We start from the raw sequence: 13577 nt of genomic DNA on the forward strand, positions 1-13577 counted from the left end.
AATGAATTTAGCTTTATTTTACAAAGAAATATTTTGTATAACATCAATATTTGTTTAGTCAATCCAAATTAATTTACTGAGGGTGACACTTAGAGGTTGGCAGTTGCTCTGCTGGAATAGCAGACAGACGATGTGTGACATTATGTCAATGAAGGTGTGACCGCTCTAACACAGGTGTCATGTTCACACTTACTCTCAGGCAGTGACCAGGTTTGTCCTTGCTGGATAGTGAAATGGATGTACAGACACACACAACACTGAGATACTTTCGTCTAATAAACACCAACGTGTGGAGTCACGACTCGCCAACAGAGACGATCCAACTTACCGTCAAGAGCTTTTTGGTACCATTAATACTGAAGACACAATGTACACACTTCACACAGCATTCATCTGAATCAGTTTCCACATGTTGATATCCCTGAGAGAAAGGGGAGAGTTAAGTGCCATTTTATAAATTATTTAAAAAATATATAGTGTGTATGGAAATACTGTGATCTTGCTCACCTTTTTGCAGTTTTTTTCACATTGCTGAAACTCCGGGGTCCAACTCAGGTCCACCTCTTGGTACAGGTGCAAGTCTCAACTAAATTCCCAGGTACTGAAGAACCAGGTTAACAAATGCAAAGAGGATGTGTTTATGTTCGTGTTACATAAAATGTAGAAGAGTAACGCACACCAAGGGTTGTTGTGAGGTGCTGATCACTGAAAGCAGACTTAAGAGTAGAAAGAAAGTGTTACACACTCTGTCTCCATTTGCACTTTCTTCATTCGCACATAACTACAATATTTGAAAAATAAAAAAATGACTAAGTCATTTATGTCTTATTACAGCGAGAGGCATTTCCAAGCCTATACCTCTAAAACATTATGTAACAGTGTGGTAAAAAGTCTGACTAAAGGCTTGCGAATAACAATTATTACAGATAGTGTGGGGCCCTCACATTATAAGCGCTGAGGGGTCTGGAAGGACTTAATGGTTAGCTCATGCTACAAGCATGCAATAAAACTAAACAAAAGTGGACACAAAGGACCAGGACACTATCAGGCAGATGTCCTCCACCAACATGCCCCTGTACAGGGTGGCTAATGAAGCAATACTCCTGGGTGACGGCTCGTTCATATAGGCCGCCCGAGCAGTGTGTGGTGTTTACTGCCGCTGCTGCCAGCCTATGTTTCCACATACTTTTTCTTGTATAATGTCCATGAAATATTACAGTGCCATATATATGTAGTTTAAATGTAAAAGTGAAGATTGTTAACCAGGAAGCAGTTACGTGTAGTTTGTTTACCCAAGACAGAGGGAGAGCATGAGAACACGAGAGAGAGCGCCGTGGAAAGATACTGCCCTTCAACCAGTTCACTTCCAGAAATTCTTTTACAAGTGAAGTTGTGTTACATAAACGTTTACTACAGGGCTTTTACTTTGTAAGGGAAGTTTAAACTGTACTGAAGTATGTGGATATGACTACCAACAGATCCTTTTCACTATACTCTTTTGGTGGGAGACGTGCGGCTCACAGAAACAAATAGGCCTTGACTCTCGAGTGAAGAGTTGCTGAAGCAGTGTGACTGCTTTAATCTGTTAACATGGGTGGCGAGATAAAAATCAAGACATTCCTTCACGCACACAGATGCGGGCTGCGTGAACCACGGGTTAGAGCGCCCTGAGCCCCGCCGGTAGGGTACAACCAATTGCAAAAACTACTGGCTAACTGAAACCCACCTATACTTCTTGTAAATTATATAACTTAGCACACAAGTTGAAAGAACAACCTTGATTACTGCACTTCTCATTTGTTTCAGTTCATCAGTTCAATTATTTTTCAGCTAAGGTCTGAACCAGACCATCTGTTTGATCCAAATCTGCATTGAACCTGGAATAAACCATATCCTTTGTTGGCAATTTAAGCTGATTTAAGAGAGATATGGCCCAAATTGTCAGTAAAATGAAAGTAAAACAAAGGGTAATGTAATGTTTGGATCTGGCACACCAGCTTAAACCCTGTGTCCACTACAGCCAGATCATAGGCTTCTAGATATGGCCCAAAGATCTGTTTATAGATAAATTGACCACTTTTAAATGGATAAAAAAAAAATCTAATGAAAATTTCTTGAAAGCATAAGCCACACTGTCTTATATGGTCATGTACTGTAACAAGTATTTATTTGCCACAAGTGACGTCAGCTGCTTGAAAAAGAACTAATACAATGTTAGTTTTGTTGATAAAGCATGTCAAAGAAGTTTGCTTTTGTGTGTTGTAACAGGTCATGCAGTGTTGTCTTTGCACACTTCCATGAAAACATAAAGCTTTGCGCTGACACATAGCAAACAGAAAGGCATGCCTTGACTCTGTAAATATCTGTAAAACACAGTAGCCTGAACCTAATAATAACCAGGGCTGCACAATATGGTAAAAACATCATATTGCGAATATTTTGACAGATATTGGGATTGCGATGTGATTCACAATTAGTCTGGGAATGATCATCTTTGCATCACAAACTGAAAAAAATAAAATGCATTTAAACACATTGGAGAAGCTAAGACTGGATGCCATGTCTGTGCATCATTTTTTAAATATTTGTTTAACTAGGAGCATGAAATCTATATATAAGAAATACTACTAAAAAAATACTGCAGCACAATTGTTGTTGTGCCAGCCCACCTAGACATCATTGACTTTGATTTGCAGCCTAAAACTGAAACTTTTTAAAGAAGTCAAAAAAGAAAAAATGTCTTCTTATATCCACCAATAACACTCCAGGGTTAGTATTTCAATGAGTGCCCTATAAAGTGTGAAACCACCTCTGTGTCGTTTCCAAGAATGAAAAGACATGTTGGAAGTTAAATAGTATCATGTCAATACTTATTACAACAATTCAAACAGCCCTGTCTCTAATCAAAACTGGTACATGGTAATTTGGCGCATCGACTCTCCTCCTTGAATAAACACAATGCATGTTGTCACGGAGAAATAGAACTTCCCCATCTTGCAGCTGTCTACCTGTGGGAGAGGTCCGATGCCATGTTTGCTCTTGGAGGAGCTCCAACGTGAGTAGTTATTTGAGTACAAGGAATACATAAGTACATTTGGATAGCAATGTAATTTTATAGTCCACCTCAGACAAAACAATGAGTAAATAGACTTTAGGATATAGCATTTCCAGCATTTTGCTGGAGACAGTCTGTATAATCCTCCCACCAGTTGGAGTGATTAATAAAAATTATTACAATGACTGCTAATTATTTGTGTGCTCTATTTAAATATCATTGTGGACAAAGTTCGTAAGGCTAAGACCTGGTTAGTTTGCAGTTTGGAGCGCATGGCTACTCCACAGTGCAGGGAGATGAGTATAAATTTATTTGCACAATGTGTGTGTGTTATGTTTATTTGCATTAAGTTTGTTGTTTTAGAAGAACACCTTGACCTGAAGCTTTGGTGGTGATTTGTGTTGTGTTTATGTAGACCCAGCAGAGGGAGTGCAAGATGAATTTGAAAGGTCTGTAATGTATTGTTACGACCCAGCTCGATTTGGAGAGCAGTAACATACAATTGGAATTGGGAAAGATGGAATGAGACAATTGACAGGTTCAAGTTCTAATCAGGTGTTTAATTAACAATGGAGAGTGGCTTGAACAATGAAGGAAGATAAACTGTTCCTGTAATTCAATTAATTAATTAATTATTAATTATAATTATTAATTATATATGTTTCTATTTTTCTGTATTCATCTGTATACTGTATATTCAGCAGTGCCATTTGATATTTACCACATTCCAACTGTATATATGTTCTAATGGATTGTAATGTTTAAATTATTTGTTTTCTTGTGATAATTTACCTATTTTTGTAGTTTTATTGTCAAAATCTAATATTTTGATATGTATTTGATTGACATGTATTCCAAGAAAGCTTATTTAATAATTACATTTGTACGACAGTAAGGTCTACATTTTAGGACATCCTTAGACTTCTGCATCACTTCGACAACATTAGAAAAAGTTGTGTAATCTATCATAAGTGCGTCTGATTCAGACTAAAGTTATAGGACAATCAACAAACACACCCACCTCATCTTGACTTTGGCTTCTTCACAGCTGTCTGATACAAAGTAAACACCCGAATTGTTGTCATTATGCTTTGGTGTTTTGGTGTAGTCTTATGGTCAAAAGGCATATGAATATGTTTTTTCCCCTTGGTAGGCTGACATTACTCTGATACAAGAGGATAAGACACTTGGTTCCTACAACCCCTTGCGACTTCAGCACCTTAGACAGCACTCTCATGATGACACGTGTGGGCTGATTCAGGTTATCTCCCCCTCTGTACCTACTCTCTATCCTGTCTACTCTCTATCCTGTCTACTCTCTATCCTGTCTACTCCAACAAAAGCAGTCAAGATCCTGCTGGATTTAGTTCTATTGTTCAGTTTTCCAAACGTGTTTTATATGAAATGATATGTGGTATACTTTCCTTTCATTGTGAAGAACCACATAAGATCTATCTTCTGGGTTTGTGTAAAATTAACAGTAAATGTATTTTACCATTACGATACAGTAAGAAAACAACAATAAAAGCTGGATTGGCACAAACAAGACAATAGAAGAGATGAGACATAAACAGAGTTGCATATTTTTATTTGAATTGATAAATAATCTCTTTACAATGGTAATTACTTTGTAAGAGATGTAATGATTGATAAGACAATGTGGGAAGAAACATTTACATCCCACATCCATTAATGTTACATATTTCTTTATCACACCAGTGTGAAGCTTCGCCTCCTGCGAGCAGGTTGTCCAGCCGGTCTGGTGCAGTCTGTGTCCCCACAGCCGCACTCCTCCACATGGGTGTATGTGTAGGGAACCACATCTCCATTCAAGCAGTGCAAGTCAACAGTGCGATTGCTGGTGCGTGTCTCCTTACAGCAGGAGCAAGAATGCAGCACAGAAGCTGCTGCTTCAGAGTACCTGATGAAAGCAGAGGCTGCACTCAAAATCTGCACACATTATACCTTCACATGTTTATATTTATTAACTAACAGGTTTGTGACTTTTGAGAAATGAAGATATAGCAAAAGTTCAGTCAGGAAGAGTATTCTTCGGCATAGAGGCCTGTAGTTAAGTTCTCTTTCCATCCTCACATTCACTCCTCTTGTGCATATTTCCTTGCTGTCATTAACTGGGACTGTCCATTGAGAGAATAGCTGTTCTCATCTATCCAATAGCACAGCGATACACTTGCATTTTTATCATTTTTATCATCTTGCTGCTGTCTTTTTAAATATTATTCTCTCTCTCTGACTTCAGTACATTCACGCTGCCATTGATGTGCTCTCCCTAATACCGCCCAGTCTTTGCAGATTCATCAACTTCATTATCTATCAGCCTATCAGCCTCAGCAGAGTCATCACCCACCACCAACAGTGTCTGGACTGGTGCTGCTCAGGGCATACGCCCCTCAATCACAAAAATCTCCCTGTAGAGTCTAAGCTTAGACTTTCAGTCAAGATTTAATCATCTCATGTATGTTATACTAAATACAATTATCATTCACTTGTCTCACTTGTCCTGATTGAAATATCTTACTTACTTGGTGAAAGTGTTGCAGGATCCTTCACAATACGGCATTTCGATCTCCTGGTAAGACTGACAGTTCTTGTGTGTAATGCGGGTTTTCATGGATAGTACCTTGCAGCCCTTCTCCCTCTCCACACCTATTTAAAAGAAACATGCAATTAGCTTCTTTTCAATTAAGTACAGTCTACCCAAAAGTAAAGAAAATTTCATACTCACATATTTTACAACAGCCATTTGCTGCAGTCTGAATTGTGTCCTATGGAGGAAAATATACAACATCATAAAAAGTTTTGTTTTAACTCTAGTTCTCAAAGACACAGTAAAGTAATTTGTTGGAGGTGTACTTACAGGTTGGCAGTTGCTCTGCTGGAATGGCGGGCAGACAATATGTGAACTGACTGTTACTAAAATCTCACCGGTCTTAATACAGGTGTGATGCTCACACTTACTCTCAGGTGGTGACCAGGTGTGTCCTAGCTGGAGAGTGAAATGGACGTACACACACACACACACACACACACACATTAGCCGGGATACACACCAACATCAAAATACTGAGGTCCTTCAGGCTTATTAAACATGAACATGTGTGCCAACATAAATGATCCAACGTACCTCCAAGAGCTGCTTGGTACCATTAACATTGAGGACACAGTGTGTCTGTACACACTTCCCACAGCATTCATCAAAATTAGTTTGCATGTATTGATATCCCTGAGAGAAAGGGGGGAGTTAAGTTGCCAAGTGCAGTTTTACAGGTTCACTCTCCCAGTCAACATATTCTGATGAAAACACTGCATTGTATGTACTGCATGTTGCTAGTATAACAGGTATAATTTCTCTTACCATGTCACAGTTTTCTTGACATTGCTGAAACTCACAAGATATCTGGAATAGGCCATTACTGGGGTCGACCTTATTTGTACAGGTACAATCCTGACAAACATTCCCAGGAACTAAAGAACCAGGCTAGTAAAATAAAAGAAGAAATGTATTCATACTTCTGTTTTCAGATATACAAAACTGTAGCAGTGCAGCAGAAATCTTTACATGACAAAAGTGATATATTAATAAATTATGTGACAAATCATCATCACATTTCCATTTCTTATTTACCTGGTATTCCACATTCTTGTGGACACAAACTCTTTTAGGCTCTAGAAAAGAGTAAAAGAGTGGAAATTACGTTAAAGTGCCATTGTTGTCATTAGGTTTGATATAAATTAAAATGAATGAACTCACCACATTTATGTTCTGGACAGCATTTTCCCTCAGGGACACTGACAACTGGTATATATCCAACCGGACAGTTCATGTTGCTGTATGGGCAAGCGTTGCTTTGACATTCTTTGAAGATGATAAAATGGTGATAATTTTAGATATGAGCCATCCTCAAGAATTGTTATCAATGCATAGTTTTCAACAAATGTGCATCAAAGCGAAGCATCTTACTGCAAACAAAGGTAGTACAGCAGCGGTCTGATGGATTAGTTTGGTTGACAAGCACAAACCCTGGACCAGTGCAGTTTGTTAGAGGTGGTGTTGGGCACACCTTCGGCTTGCATGTCACAGTCTTGGTGGACTCCTCACAGATGCAATTTTGGCATTTGTACTCAAACATCTCATTAAACTGAAAGAATAAACCACAGCAATGACTTGGTTGTCTCTTGCAAGTAAACAACACATGTCAGGATAGCAGTGAACATGAGCAGAAAACTTGGCTTACCTCACGAGGAATGCCCTCAGGATCAAGACATCCTGTTGAGAAATTAGCAACTCTGTAGGCACAACTGATACCATATATTCAGCTCAATGATAAGACCTGAAGATGTACACCACACTTACCACACTTATCAACACATATACCAGACTCTTTGTTGAAGAGTTTCATTCCCTCAGGACAAAAGCAGCCCTCGGTAGTGTAGGTCATCGATGGTTCATTAGGACTGTAATGTTGAATCGTCAAGAAAGAACAGTTAGTTTATGTTATTTCTTCATGCGTTATAAATGATGAATTCAGTATTTATTCATGCTTAACTAATGCTTAATAGTGTGTACTCATTATAAAGTGTTACCAAACAGGGTATTTTAATACACTTCTTTTGCCGCTTTGCTATTAAAAATATATATTTAATGCCCCAATTAATTATGATCCTGGACTCAGGAAATGCTATAGTGCACAGAGAACTGTAAAAAGAATACACTTTTTGTTGAAACTTACTTGTCTTCACAGGTCGGTTGTTCTACAGGACCACATGGCTTGTAAACTTTGTTTGATGGGCAGTCAATTGCTGTTAGTGAAGAAAGGTTTTTTTCAAAAAATACATACTGTCAACCTAAAGTTTATAATATGTGCAGCAGTCTGTAAAATGTGCAACAATAGTAAAACAAATGAGTTCCCAGCCTATACAGTAAAATAATGAGGGTTTGGTTACCACACAGTTTGGTGTGGTTCCTCCAGTGAAGACAAACTCCAGCCTGAGCACAGGCAGCAGCATAAGTCTGCAAACTTGTGCACTCTACTACTGGGTTGGAAACATGGCAGCTATCAAAAACACAACCTTGGTAGAATTTGTCAGGAGAGACAAAGGGATGGCATTCTGCAAATACACTGTGAAAGTCAAACACAAACAAAAACACAAATAAAAAAGTGACTGTGTCTGAAGTGCAGTATGTCAAAGTTATGGGGATGAATATGTTACTACAGTGGATTATATAATGTCTACCTGCTCTTAAGCATATCACACATGGAGTCGGGACTGCATGGAACAAAGGTTGGTGGAGGTTCAGGTGGACTGGTGGGCAGTACAGATGGTATCTCGCAGTTGGGTTGGTAAATGTGTTTTGCAGGCCAATAGTCAGCCATCACAGCACAATTTCCCACCAGCTGGCCTCCAGGCAACATGCAGTCATCCTCCTGGTTGTTATTGCATGTTCCTGACAGCAGAGTCACAAAGCAGTTAATATTACCATCTAATGTCAGTTAAATTATTTAACAATATGGCCACTGGAGAGAGAGATGTTCTCACCACAATGGCCCTGTGTGTTTTTGCCAAAGTGTTGATATGGAAGGGTGACACTAAAGCCAGTGATTCCAAATGTAATGACCACTTTTAGATGAGGGATCTCCAAAATCAAGTTAATGCCAGAATCCAAGACCTTAACACCGCCTTTTGAATAAGGTAGCCTCAAACGGACTCCATCTTTTAGTGCCTATAGGGAAAAAAGTAAATACACAATGTGACAAGAAAATATACAGTACACTATATACTAATCATACTGACAGTGATAATATACTTGAAGTATATGAATTTATAATAATTGTTTCATATTCATATATACCTCTAACTGGGCTGCTCCAATAAGGTTATGATTCATGAGGGTGATAACTTGCAATCCATATGAAATAATTATTGATCGTGGACAAGACACATCTTCAGTGGGATCACAATAGACATTGTCAATATAAATTTTCAAGTTATAAATTGGTAATCTCTCTTCAAACAAGACATAAGTACAGTTTCCTTGATAACTGTAGTACAATCCATCAAATGTGATGTAATGAGGATCTCCCCAGCCTTCACATACACCTGAAAAGAGAGAACAAAAAAAGGTTCAACATTTAAAATGAATTTAACAGTGGGGTCAGTCATTCTGGAGAGAGAAAAGTTGATAGTTGCAATGAGACTCTGAACGACAGAACGGCTTACAGTCACAAGCATAATGTTGGCAGCAGTGGTAGGAATCATACACAAGAACTGGTTTCTTTCCATTGGTACAAGTGATGTTCTCAAGGGGTGGACATTCATATGGAATTATTTCAATTGTATTGTTCTCAATGCATCTGGCCATGGTGCAGTTGCACAAGTAGAAGGTCTCATTTTGCTGATGTAAAGAGAAACAATTGGGAAAATCAGTAGTACTTTTTAGTATTTTGCCAAAATTTCAAGAAAGCTTGTTTTCCTTATGTTTCCAGAGAATAACATAATATATGTAATGTGCTAGATACATAAAGATCCTTACTGTTACATTCCATTCAGGGCAAGTAGGTACAGAAGGTTTCGTTGTTGGGGCAGGTGTGGACCAACAATCTTCAGTCTTGTTGCGAATTTCACAAATGTCAGAACATATCATTGTGAGACATACACCTGACCCAATGTGTTCCTTGTCAAATATGAACTGCCCTAAAGATGAGAAAAAAGATTAAGAGTGAATTAAACTATGGTAAACCTTAAAAAGAAGCATATACAGTAGCTTGTCAATGTCAAAGACATAATTGATGTAATTCCTTTCTTACCAGGCCTATAATGCTTGCCATTAACTATACAGAAGCATTCTGTAGTGGCACTCGCCGTGACTACTGTTGTTGGCGTAGTTTCAGGTGTTGTAAGGTTGCTGATAACTTGTCCAGTTGATGGTTGCGTTGGGGGAAGCTCTGTGGGACCAGTTTCAACTTCTACTGATGTTGAAGTTGTGGAAACAGTGGTTGGCCCTTCAGTTGTAGTAGTAGGTTCAGTTGGTGGGGCTGTAGGTTTTGTGGTTGTGGTTGGTGCTTCAGTTGTTGTAGTAGGTTCAGTTGGTGGGGTTGTAGGTTTTGTGGTTGTAGTTGGTGCTTCAGTTGTAGTAGAAGGTTCAGGTGGTGCAGTTGTAGATTGTGTGGTTGTGGTTGGTGCTTCAGTTGTAGTAGTAGGTTTAGGTGGTGCTGTTGTAGATTGTGTGGTTGTGGTTGGTGCTTCAGTTGTAGTAGTAGGTTCAGGTGGTGGTGCTGTTGTAGACTCTGTGATTGTGGTTGGTGCTTCAGTTGTAGTAGTAGGTTCAGGTGGTGGTGCTGTTGTAGATTGTGTGGTTGTGGTTGGTGCTTCAGTTGTAGTAGTAGGTTCAGGTGGTGGTGCTGTTGTAGATTGTGTGGTTGTGGTTGGTGCTTCAGTTGTAGTAGTAGGTTTAGGTGGTGGTGTAGATTGTGTGGTTGTGGTTGGTGCTTCAGTTGTAGTAGTAGGTTCAGGTGGTGGTGCTGTTGTAGATTGTGTGGTTGTGGTTGGTGCTTCAGTTGTAGTAGTAGGTTTAGGTGGTGGTGTAGATTGTGTGGTTGTGGTTGGTGCTTCAGTTGTAGTAGTAGGTTTAGGTGGTGCTGTTGTAGATTGTGTGGTTGTGGTTGGTGCTTCAGTTGTAGTAGTAGGTTTAGGTGGTGCTGTTGTAGATTGTGTGGTTGTGGTTGGTGCTTCAGTTGTAGTAGTAGGTTTAGGTGGTGCTGTAGATTGTGTGGTTGTGGTTGGTGCTTCAGTTGTAGTAGTAGTTTCAGGTGGTGGTGTAGATTGTGTGGTTGTAGTTGGTCCTTCAGTTGTAGTTGTAGGTTTAGGTGGTGGTGTAGATTGTGTGGTTGTGGTTGGTGCTTCAGTTGTAGTAGTAGGTTCAGGTGGTGGTGCTGTTGTAGATTGTGTGGTTGTGGTTGGTGCTTCAGTTGTAGTTGTAGGTTTAGGTGGTGGTGTAGATTGTGTGGTTGTGTTTGGTGCTTCAGTTGTAGTAGTAGGTTCAGGTGGTGCTGTTGTAGATTGTGTGGTTGTGGTTGGTGCTTCAGTTGTAGAAGTAGGTTTAGGTGGTGGTGTTGTAGATTGTGTGGTTGTGGTTGGTGCTTCAGTTGTAGTAGTAGGTTCAGGAGGTGGTGCTGTTGTAGATTGTGTGGTTGTGGTTGGTGCTTCAGTTGTAGTAGTAGGTTCAGGTGGTGGTGCTGTTGTAGATTGTGTGGTTGTGGTTGGTGCTTCAGTTGTAGTAGTAGGTTCAGGTGGTGGTGCTGTTGTAGACTCTGTGGTTGTGGTTGGTGCTTCAGTTGTAGTAGTAGGTTCAGGTGGTGGTGCTGTTGTAGATTGTGTGGTTGTGGTTGGTGCTTCAGTTGTCGTAGTAGGTTCAGGTGGTGGTGCTGTTGTAGATTGTGTGGTTGTGGTTGGTGCTTCAGTTGTAGTAGTAGGTTTAGGTGGTGGTGTAGATTGTGTGGTTGTGGTTGGTGCTTCAGTTGTAGTAGTAGGTTTAGGTGGCGCTGTTGTAGATTGTGTGGTTGTGGTTGGTGCTTCAGTTGTAGTAGTAGGTTCAGGTGGTGCTGTTGTAGACTTTGTGGTTGTGGTTGGTGCTTCAGTTGTAGTAGTAGGTTCAGGTGGTGCTGTTGTAGATTGTGTGGTTGTGGTTGGTGCTTCAGTTGTAGTAGTAGGTTCAGGTGGTGGTGTAGATTGTGTGGTTGTGGTTGGTGCTTTAGTTGTAGTAGTAGGTTTAGGTGGCGCTGTTGTAGATTGTGTGGTTGGTGCTTCAGTTGTAGTAGTAGGTTCAGGTGGTGGTGCTGTAGATTGTGTGGTTGTGGTTGGTGCTTCAGTTGTAGTAGTAGGTTCAGGTGGTGGTGCTGTTGTAGACTCTGTGGTTGTGGTTGGTGCTTCAGTTGTAGTAGTAGGTTCAGGTGGTGGTGCTGTTGTAGATTGTGTGGTTGTGGTTGGTGCTTCAGTTGTAGTAGTAGGTTCAGGTGGTGGTGCTGTTGTAGATTGTGTGGTTGTGGTTGGTGCTTCAGTTGTAGTAGTAGGTTTAGGTGGTGGTGTAGATTGTGTGGTTGTAGTTGGTGCTTCAGTTGTAGTAGTAAGTTCAGGTGGTGCTGTTGTAGATTGTGTGGTTGTGGTTGGTGCTTCAGTTGTAGTAGTAGGTTTAGGTGGCGCTGTTGTAGATTGTGTGGTTGTGGTTGGTGCTTCAGTTGTAGTAGTAGGTTCAGGTGGTGGTGCTGTTGTAGATTGTGTGGTTGTGGTTGGTGCTTCAGTTGTAGTAGTAGGTTCAGGTGGTGGTGCTGTTGTAGATTGTGTGGTTGTGGTTGGTGCTTCAGTTGTAGTAGTAGGTTTAGGTGGTGGTGTAGATTGTGTGGTTGTGGTTGGTGCTTCAGTTGTAGTAGTAAGTTCAGGTGGTGCTGTTGTAGATTGTGTGGTTGTGGTTGGTGCTTCAGTTGTAGTAGTAGGTTCAGGTGGCGCTGTTGTAGATTGTGTGGTTGTGGTTGGTGCTTCAGTTGTAGTAGTAGGTTCAGGTGGTGGTGCTGTTGTAGATTGTGTTGTTGTGGTTGGTGCTTCAGTTGTAGTAGTAAGTTCAGGTGGTGCTGTTGTAGATTGTGTGGTTGTGGTTGGTGCTTCAGTTGTAGTAGTAGGTTCAGGTGGTGCTGTTGTAGACTTTGTGGTTGTGGTTGGTGCTTCAGTTGTAGTAGTAGGTTCAGGTGGTGGTGTAGATTGTGTGGTTGTGGTTGGTGCTTCAGTTGTAGTAGTAGGTTTAGGTGGTGCTGTTGTAGACTCTGTGGTTGTGGTTGGTGCTTCAGTTGTAGTAGTAGGTTCAGGTGGTGGTGTAGATTGTGTGGTTGTGGTTGGTGCTTCAGTTGTAGTAGTAGGTTTAGGTGGTGGTGTTGTAGACTCTGTGGTTGTGGTTGGTGCTTCAGTTGTAGTAGTAGGTTCAGGTGGTGGTGTTGTAGCTTGTGTGGTTGTGGTTGGTGCTTCAGTTGTAGTAGTAGGTTCAGGTGGTGGTGCTGTTGTAGATTGTGTGGTTGTGGTTGGTGCTTCAGTTGTGGTAGTAGGTTTAGGTGGTGCTGTTGTAGATTGTGTGGTTGTGGTTGGTGCTTCAGTTGTAGTAGTAAGTTCAGGTGGTGTTGTTGTAGACTTTGTGGTTGTGGTTGGTGCTTCAGTTGTAGTAGTAGGTTCAGGTGGTGCTGTTGTAGATTGTGTGGTTGTGGTTGGTGCTTCAGTTGTAGTAGTAGGTTTAGGTGGTGGTGTAGATTGTGTGGTTGTGGTTGGTGCTTCAGTTGTAGTAGTAGGTTTAGGTGGTGGTGTAGATTGTGTGGTTGTGGTTGGTGCTTCAGTTGTAGTAGTAGGTTCAGGTGTTGGTGTAGACCTTGTAGTTGAAGTTGGTGCTTCAGTTGTAGTAGTAGTTTCAGGTGGTTGTGTAGATTGTGTGGTTGTAGTTGGTCCTTCAGTTGTAGTCGGAGGTTTA

General features: G+C 40.5%; 2 protein-coding genes across 2 annotated transcripts; both read right to left on the reverse strand.

Annotated features, from left to right (window-relative positions):
• Positions 1–4626: 4626 nt before the first annotated feature.
• LOC127352368 (intestinal mucin-like protein) lies at positions 4627–10248 on the reverse strand. Its single transcript, XM_051380681.1, has 19 exons — positions 9883–10248; positions 9609–9769; positions 9296–9470; positions 8928–9175; positions 8615–8798; positions 8312–8522; positions 8021–8196; positions 7807–7876; positions 7431–7531; positions 7312–7343; positions 7038–7215; positions 6828–6932; positions 6702–6742; positions 6432–6554; positions 6201–6299; positions 5934–6062; positions 5802–5841; positions 5599–5722; positions 4627–4976 (listed from the first exon to the last, which is right to left on the reverse strand). The coding sequence occupies exons 2-19, from the start codon at positions 9717–9719 to the stop codon at positions 4766–4768; spliced, it is 2358 nt and encodes a 785-aa protein (XP_051236641.1). The 5' UTR covers positions 9720–9769; positions 9883–10248; the 3' UTR covers positions 4627–4765.
• A 1591-nt stretch (positions 10249–11839) lies between these two features.
• Positions 11840–13474, reverse strand: LOC127353923 (mucin-2; the record flags this gene model as incomplete). The annotated part of the gene is made up of 1 exon (XM_051383530.1): positions 11840–13474. A coding segment is annotated over one exon (1635 nt), but the record flags the coding sequence as incomplete, so codon positions are not given.
• Between the last annotated feature and the right edge of the window lie 103 nt (positions 13475–13577).

Source organism: Dicentrarchus labrax, unplaced genomic scaffold (genome assembly GCF_905237075.1).
Source record: "Dicentrarchus labrax unplaced genomic scaffold, dlabrax2021, whole genome shotgun sequence".
Classification (NCBI taxonomy): domain Eukaryota; kingdom Metazoa; phylum Chordata; class Actinopteri; family Moronidae; genus Dicentrarchus; species Dicentrarchus labrax.

What these genes read in the sequence shown, in the direction of transcription:
- LOC127352368 (XM_051380681.1), bottom strand. Translation starts at nt 9,719, where the DNA reads ATGATATGTTCTGACATTTGTGAAATTCGCAACAAGACTGAAGATTGT. An exon ending in CTGTCCAGAACATAAATGTG is followed by an intron (nt 6,743 to 6,827) that starts GTGAGTTCATTC and finishes ACTCTTTTCTAG; the next exon opens with AGCCTAAAAGAGTTTGTGTC. An exon ending in ACAAGAATGTGGAATACCAG is followed by an intron (nt 6,555 to 6,701) that starts GTAAATAAGAAA and finishes TTATTTTACTAG; the next exon opens with CCTGGTTCTTTAGTTCCTGG.